This window comes from Mesoplodon densirostris, chromosome 4, assembly GCF_025265405.1.
Source record: "Mesoplodon densirostris isolate mMesDen1 chromosome 4, mMesDen1 primary haplotype, whole genome shotgun sequence".
Classification (NCBI taxonomy): Eukaryota; Metazoa; Chordata; class Mammalia; order Artiodactyla; family Ziphiidae; genus Mesoplodon; species Mesoplodon densirostris.
Genome location: NC_082664.1, coordinates 123,341,058 through 123,349,571, shown reverse-complemented (window position 1 = coordinate 123,349,571; position 8,514 = coordinate 123,341,058). Strand labels below are relative to the sequence as shown.

At 44.0% G+C, this 8,514-nt stretch overlaps 2 protein-coding genes across 2 annotated transcripts; both read right to left on the bottom strand.

Annotated features, from left to right (window-relative positions):
- Positions 1–4,381: 4,381 nt before the first annotated feature.
- Positions 4,382–6,320, bottom strand: LOC132487494 (asparagine synthetase domain-containing protein 1-like). Its single transcript, XM_060095197.1, has one exon. The coding sequence runs from the start codon at positions 6,318–6,320 to the stop codon at positions 4,389–4,391; it is 1,932 nt and encodes a 643-aa protein (XP_059951180.1). The 3' UTR covers positions 4,382–4,388.
- A 21-nt stretch (positions 6,321–6,341) lies between these two features.
- LOC132487495 (ASNSD1 upstream open reading frame protein) lies at positions 6,342–6,736 on the bottom strand. Its single transcript, XM_060095198.1, has one exon. The coding sequence runs from the start codon at positions 6,630–6,632 to the stop codon at positions 6,342–6,344; it is 291 nt and encodes a 96-aa protein (XP_059951181.1). The 5' UTR covers positions 6,633–6,736.
- Between the last annotated feature and the right edge of the window lie 1,778 nt (positions 6,737–8,514).

The following is an 8,514-nucleotide window of genomic DNA, read 5'->3' as shown; positions in this document are numbered from 1 at the left end:
CAGCTCAGGTCCAGGAGCTATACATGCAGATGCGGGTACGAGTTAGTCCCTGCCCTCTTGAAGGCCTGGACGCAGCGACCCACCCTCCGTGGTTCCTCTTGTCTGGTCACACACGCCCTGCCCGGCCTGTGGACCTCCTCTACAGCTGTCCTCCATCAGCACCTGACTAAAGGGGTAGACATCAAGCCCAAGCTCTGAACTATGCACCCACCCAGAGGGGCACTTTTTCTAAATTACTCAAAGGAGCCAAGAAGCTAGTGCATTAAACCACAGACATCAACAGAAGGGAGATGCTCCCCAGGGAGTCACATGCTGTTTAACACAGGACACCCCATTTCCCCGTCACAGGGCACACACGTGATGCAGTGAAGAGCACCTCTCAGCCCCTCAGGGTATTTTCACTCCTATTCGGGTCTGCAGGCCCTTCTAAGCACCCACCTTGGTGGCCTCTGCCCTCTGTTGATCATTTCCAGTTCCCCGCACCCTACCTCCTCCAATTCCCAGAGAGGCCATGCTCTGTCCAGTGGCCACTGTGATCCCACTCCTTCATCCCAGCCTGAAGCTGCCCTGCTCCATGGCATGGTGATGGTGTCCACTAATCCAGGACAAACCTGTCCCAGGGCCATGGTTCTCCTGCCAGTCTACACTTGTCCAGTTCTCATCCGCCCTTGCAGAACCCATGATGGCCCAGAGAGCTCCCCCCACTCTTTCCAGGAGCTCAGCTTTCTAGTTACATGAGCTTGGCGGAGTTAATTAACCTCTCTGAGCTTGAATTCCTCCTCTAAAAAATAGATATGATCATAAAACCCATTTCAAGGGGTTATCATGAGAAGCAAGTGAAATAACATATGTGAAGTGCCTGACACATGGAACCCTGTCCATCTCCCGAATGCCCAGCCTCCCTGGCCAGCCCTTGCTGCCCACCCTCCCTCCAAGCTTATATGATGTGGATCGGGTACAGGAAGCCCACACTTAACCCACCTGATGTCATGGCATCCTAGCTCCAGCTCACCAGTCTCCAGGATACCACAGCATGGGGAGTAAGAATTGGAGTAAAAATGGACAGATACATGTAAAACAATGAAATTAGATCACTCCCTAACACCATACACAAAAATTAGCTCAAAATGGATTAAAGACCTAAATGTAAGGCCAGACACTATCAAACTCCTAGAGGAAAACATAGGCAGAACACTCTATGACATAAATCACAGCAAGATCCTTTTTGACCCATCTCCTAGAGAAATGGAAATAAAGACAAAAATAAACACATGGGACCTAATGAAACTTCAAAGCTTTTGCACAGCAAAGGAAACCATAAACAAGACCAAAAGACAACCCTCAGAATGGGAGAAAATATTTGCAAATGAAGCAACTGACAAAGGATTAATCTCCAAAATTTATAAGCAGCTCATGCAGCTCAATAGCAAAAAAACAAACAACCCAATCCAAAAATGGGCAGAAGACCTAAATAGACATTTCTCCACAGAAGATATACAGACAGCCAACAAACACATGAAAGGATGCTCAACATCTTTACTCATTAGAGAAATGCAAATCAAAACTACAATGAGATATCATCTCACACCAGTCAGAATGGCCATCATCAAAAAATCTAGAAACAATAAATGCTGGAGAGGGTGTGGAAAAACAGGGAACACTCTTGCACTGCTGGTGGGAATGTGAATTGGTACAGCCACTATGGAGAACAGTATGGAGGTTCCTTAAAAAACTACAAATAGAACTACCATATGACCCAGCAATCCCACTACTGGGCATATACCCTGAGAAAACCATAATTCAAACAGAGACATGTACCAAAATGTTCATAGCAGCCCTATTTACGATAGCCCGGAGATGGAAACAACCTAAGTGTCCATCATCGGATGAATGGATAAAGAAGATGTGGCACATATATACAATGGAATATTACTCAGCCATAAAAAGAAATGAAATTGAGCTATTTGTAATGAGGTGGATGGACCTAGAGTCTGTCATACAGAGTGAAGTAAGTCAGAAAGAGAAAGACAAATACTGTATGCTGACACATATATATGGAATTAAAAAAAAAATGTCATCAAGAACATAGGGGTAAGACAGGAATAAAGACACAGACCTACTAGAGCATGGACTTGAGGATATGGGGAGGGGGAAGGGTAAGCTGTGACAAAGTGAAAGAGCGGCATGGACATATATACACTACCAAACATAAGGTAGATAGCTAGTGGGAAGCAGCCGCATAGCACAGGGAGATCAGCTCGGTTCTTTGTGACCGCCTGGAGGGGTGGGATAGGGAGGGTGGGAGGGAGACGCAAAAGGGAGGGGATATGGGAACATATGTATATGTATAACTGATTAAATTTGTAAAATAAAAAAAATAAAAAAAATAAAAAAATAAAAAAATTTTTAGGTGGTCCAATACACCAAATTTTTCTTTTTTGACTTCTGGATTTGGTGCCAGACTTAGAAAGGCCTTCCCCACCCCAAGACATAGAGATATAAGGATCGAGATTGAGATATATGACATATGCCTTCTACCTGGACTTATAAGACTATATACGTGAGATTATCTGTAAAACTATATTAGAAAAGGATGACAGCTCAGATTATAGGTAAAACTAAACAATCTTACATATACATAGTCCTATATTGCCTTTTAATTTCTTCGTACTGTATATTTAATGCACAAATCTTTAATCCATCTGGAATTTTTTACTGTAGTATGACGTAGGTACCTAATTTTATCCTCTTGCAAATGACTAGTGATTTGTGCTATGGTTCAAAGTGTCTTTGCCCTCCAAGTGGCTCACCAGAAGGACTAAGGGTCTCTGAACCTGAGTCAGTCTGGCCTGGAAGAAAAGGGGCTGGGAAAGGAGTGGTCTTCCCTCCCCTCTGCCCGTCCTCCCTCTACATATATCACCTCGCTCGGCAACAGCAGGTGTCACTGAGGCTCTTGCACTCAGAGAGCAGGGCCAGGCAGGAGGGCTGCCAAGGGGGCCATGAACACTCCATCACTGAACACGGCATTAAGGGAATAGTCAGAGCCTGAGCTATGGTTACCCCGGGACCCTAGTAACTTATGTGCCCAGAGAAATCATTTTCCTGGATGTTGCATTTTAGGCAGCAAGGAGGCTCCAGTGACCCTTATATCATCTGTTCCCAGGTTTCTGTGAATTTACACAGGCTGGCTCCCCACAGTAGAAAGAAATCTAATTACTGGTGGAATAACTTACAGGTAAGGGGACCTCCAGTGTGTGCCCACCCTGGCTGTAAATCCTCAGAGCTAGATTCCAAGGAAAGTGAACTGGTGCTCAGACCAGGATGCCTCGCAGGGCAGGCATCCTTCCTAACCTGGGTGTGGGCAGGAAAGCAGGTGGGCTTTAGAAGAACGGCGGGTTACCAGGGCCCAGCGAATGGAAGGAACACTAAAATGCCTGGGTTCTTCCTTCTACTAACCACCAGGATGACTTCAGCCTCTTGTTTAACGTCTTTCTTCCGTTTCGCTGTCCAAAAACATGGGTTAACATGTATTAAGCCACATCCAAGGGACCGTGCTATGAGTTTTAAATACAAGCCTCCAGTTTTCACAACAAGGCTGAAAAGTGAGAATGAGTGTTCCCATCTTACACATGTTGAAACAAGATCAAAGAGGTTCAGGAAATTTGCCCTTCTGGAGTTCCCTCTCCAGAAGATGGCAGAGCTAAAACTGAAACCCCTCGCCAGGCCCGCAGCTTGAGTGCCTTCCCAGCATCCATGCTCCCAGCTCAGTAGACACCGGAGGGTGTGCATAGCAAAAGCTTTTCCAGGTCTCCCACGGGGGCCATCTGGGGAGGTTCCCGGGGCTCTTCCCTCCCTTGGCTTTGGTGTGACCTTGGTCCTGGGGACACTCACACACTGAGTCAACTGTGGCCTGGTCCACACAGCTGCTGGGCACTCACTGCACACCAGAACCCAGGTCCTTCTAGCGCTGTGTGTAAAGAAAGGAGGAAGCAGGCCTGCCCGAACCTGAGGGCTACACGTCACGTGTCTACATGGGCAAAAGTTAAATCACAAGCCAAATGTTACATCAGATATGATGCTCTATGCCCTCTCTACCTCAACAAAAATATCCTCAGCATAACAAGACATAAAAAGTTAATGAAGTTGTGGCTTCTATATGACTGAAAGTCTTCCACCGAAGACAAATGAACTTAATTATCACTGTGTGCATCTGGCTGTTCCATTAATGGGCTGGTGATATTTGGATAAGTATGAAAATAAGGAGAGAATACAAATATTTTAACCAAAGGTACTCAAATAAAGCTGAAACTTTTTAATTTCTTGAGAATTTAGATACTAAATATTTTTTTAAAATCATCATTCAGTAAATGCTATTACACTGTGAAATATTACGTTTTAATCTCTTTTTCAATAGAAAGGTTTTCTAAGGAAATGACTTGGAGCCTTCCACATTTATCAGACGCCTTTTCATTATTCTTTTCCATTTTTGCAATTCTGGATCCAAATTGCATGGCCCGTTTCGGCAGAAGAGCAGAGGTTGTTAGACCAAGTTCCACTGCCGCAAGACGCAAAATTAGTTTTTCACCAATTCCACGGGATAAAGTCAAGTTTGCCTTTTCCCAAACCGGTAGGGAATTTAGAAAGGAGACAACATTTTCATCCCGGAAAGGAAATCTTGCTTCTTTTCCATGATCACCAATAACTCTGTCATCACGACCAAGATTTCTAGAAGAAATTCGACCCAGTTCCATCGCGATTTCCTTATTCAGTCCTTCCAGCCCGTGTGTCTGGAAGCGGACACGATCACGAGAATAACCTGCGAGCTGCTCATCTGCACCAATTCCAGTAAGAACTACCTTTGCACTACTCTGGTATGGTTTTGCTTCATCTTGGGTCACTAACCAACCAGCTCCTCCAGAAGCAAACCAGACTGCACAGCCAATGCTGTCATCCAACACTGTATCCAAGGGCTGAATTAAGTGGGATATTCGAGTTCGTCTTAATCTTTGCAGTTCTTCCAGAGAAACATTAATTTCCACAAAATTCCAAATCCGGGAAGGGTTGGCAGCTTGTAGTTCCTTTAGCCCTGCTCTTCCTGTGATTCGATCTGGTACATTGAATTGTTCACCAGGATTAGTGGCAGCAGCAGCAGTGACATTTTTAGAGGATTCTTCAGAGCGTTTTTCACAATTATTTTTCTCTTTTCTCCCTTTTTTGTTAAAACCAGCTGGTATGGTCTTTTCTTTAGTCATGAAAGCCACATTAAGAAGATCAATTGGTTCATCTAAAGGAATATGACGGTCAGCAAGTGCTGTGATAACCATGGAATCAATTCCCCCAGAAAATAGGATTGCAACATTTGCTTTCCTGTTACTAGTATTCAAAACTTCACTTTGTGTCAGGTTTTCAGCCCTAGGTAAACACAAGACACGTCTCTTGACTGCGATACTCAGGACATCAATGAACTGCTGGACTACTTCCTTCATGTGTCCATCAGTAAGAAAGACCTGAAGGGTCTCTCTTGACGGTGGGATGCTGGAAATGCTACTGCAATGGATCTCAAATGCGGCTTCTGGCAAAATCATATTTAAAGGGACAACAGGTTCTTTCAGATTCAGTTTGGCTTCATTTGCTGCCACTGATACAAATGTTGGCAAATCTGCTGAAATTTGAGTTAGGCTATTAACACATTCTTTGATAACATCCTCCCTAGAGTTGTATTTCCAAGGATACCATTTTAAAACAACAGCTTTGGAAATGGAAGCAGACTTGAGATCAATTCTGAAAATTCCAGATGCTGGAACTTCTTGCCACTGATTGGCCACTCCAGATGTTTGGGCGCCAATCGAAGAGAGGCAGAAACTCTTGCCCAAACTACTAAAATGCCAAAGCAAGCTACGACGACCAAAAAAATCCCTACCAAACCACAAAGAATGACTAGATGCTTGATAATATATAAAAGACCAAGGACCTTGGACTTCTGAGAAGAGTGACAAAATATCAGATTCATTCTTACAAGAGGAAAGATAATTAAACATTATTTGGGTATCATTCTCTTCAGCTTCAACCTTTATTCCACTAAAGACTTCTCCATTCCACAGGAATACATTGCCTCTTTCATCTTCAACAGGCTGGGCAGTCAACACACCTCTTAAGTGAAGGACATGACCAGAAAATAAACACTGGTAGTTAACATTAGACTTTAACAACTGTTTACTACTGTTGGGTCCCCGCCGTTTAAGATTACACAGTAAATCCTCTTTCAAATCTTTGTTGAAATGCTCAACAGAAAAGCTTACTGCACAACAAATGCCACACATTGCTGTGTAAAATCAAGTTGACTATTTCTTGATTTTGGTCTTCTCTGAGTTTTCTATTTCTTGGTATTCTTTCCTCAGCTCATCCAATGTATTTTTGCTTTCAGAAAGCATTTCTGTTCGGTCTGCAAGAAAGAATATGTCGCTGTTCTGCTGCTGCCTATATACTTTCCTGTTCTTCTTCAGGTTAGAAAGTTCATCCACAACAATTTTTTGTTCTTTAATCTTGCTGCTGAGATCTTCCTTGTGCTGGGTCGAGTTGTCGGTAGGGACCAGCCCGGAGCCGTCCTCGGGTCGCGCACCTCGGCTGGGCATCTCCACGGAGCGTCAAATATGCAGGATGCGCAGCCCGGAGAGCGTTCTAGCGGCTTCCAGTCCACAGCCCCAGAATGTCTGAGCTCCCAGCGGCTCCATCCCCCACCCTTTCCCTTTTCCGTGAGTCCTGATATTAAATATTTTTATAAAAATAGAACAATTTGCAATTCTATGATTCAGTGTCCAGCTAGTTATCAGTGTAAGGACCTAATGTCATGCTTCACACATACTATGTCTGGAACTGCATATATATACAAATTTAAGAGTCATATGAATTGCTTACTGTAGTAAAATATGCTTCAGTATCCATGTGCAAATGTTGTGAACACTGTGTTAATTCTTATCTACAGAACCAGGAATTGGAACATGAAGAGAAACTAGAAAATGAATGTTTGGCATGCCGAGAAAAAATAATTTTTTATACAAGAATCTACTACATTCAAGCTGAGAGGAAGGATTTGACAAGTTAATTAATTTGCCTTTCTCTTACCCAAGCACTTCTCCTGCTCAGATTCTCCTGCTCTCTGAGGTGGTGCCTGCCTCTGACATTGTTGGAAGTGTATGGCACACCACCTTCATGGGATTTGATGCGTTTTCCAGGACATAAGGCAAGAGATGTGCAGAAGGATTTCCCGTGGGCCTGAATGGTGATAGTTATAAGGGCTGGTCTTTTAGGGTTACAGATTGCTGGGCCAGCCCTGAGCTCCAGATTCCAAGTATCAGAGGTGTGTGTGTATGTGTGTGTGTGTGAGAGAGAGAGAGAGAGAAAGAGAGATTCAGTGGCCTCCAACGTATAAAGCCAGAGCCAAGGCCCCTCTATTCAGGTTTCAGGGTGGTGCAGGAAAAAAAAAGGTTTGGAGGAGTCTCAGGATCCCAAAGACCTGTCCCAGGAAGACTCACAGGACTCAACACTCAGTCATATTCATGGCTATGATTTATACCTGCAAAAAGATACAATGAAAAATCAGCAAAGACAAAGGTGCATGGGGCAACATCCAGATGCAAAGCAGGCCCAGCTTCCAACAGTCTTCCCCCAGTGAAGTCACACAGGACACACTTCACTCCCCAGCAATGAGCTGTCATGACACATGTGAAATGCTGTTTCCTAGGGAAGCTCATCAGAGACTCAGTGCCCGTGATTTTTATTGGGGGAAGGAGGGAGGGAGTGCTGCCCACATAGGCACGTCTGTCTGCCATGTACCAAAATTCTGACTCCCGGGAGGAAGGCAGGCGTTCAGCATGAATCATACTGTTTGGACAGTTTAGGCCGAGTGAGCTACTCTTCCCAGGGAATGGTGAGAACCCTTCCCTAACTCAAGTTTCCCATTGCCGGCCAAGGGACAACTTTGCAAGCAGGCCTTCTAAGGACAGCAGCCTCCGGCAGCTCTAACTCTTTTCTCCACAGGAAGTAATTGAGGTGTGAAAGGTGGAGGAAGGGGAATCCTTTTCATTTCACCCACCCTTAAATTCCACTTAACGTGAAAGCTGGGACTGGCCTGAGCAGAGTGAGAGTTACTTCACAAGGTTAATCCAAGTAGCCACATGCAGTCTGAACGTGCTCATTTTCACTTGAAATAACACCCCCTTGCATACGCACACCATAATTGATTATCCAGTCTCCCTAGAAGATACTGACAGTATGACAGCATTTTTAAAAAGCTCATATTCAAGCATATCTAAATAATATAATGTTCAGGAAATTCACAGGTGGTTAAACTATTTTTAAATGTAAAGGAATTCAAGACAATTTTTACCCGAGGAGGGGAGGAGAGGGAGGCAGGGATGGGAATCAGAGAGGAAGGCACACTCATTAGTAATGTTCTTAAGATGGGAGTAGGTTCATTTTATAATTATGGTTCATAATGTCACATGAAATAAGTGA

Excerpts from the sequence above, each read along its gene's own strand:
- LOC132487494 (XM_060095197.1), bottom strand. The coding sequence starts at position 6,320 with ATGTGTGGCATTTGTTGTGCAGTAAGCTTTTCTGTTGAGCATTTCAAC.
- LOC132487495 (XM_060095198.1), bottom strand. The coding sequence starts at position 6,632 with ATGCCCAGCCGAGGTGCGCGACCCGAGGACGGCTCCGGGCTGGTCCCT.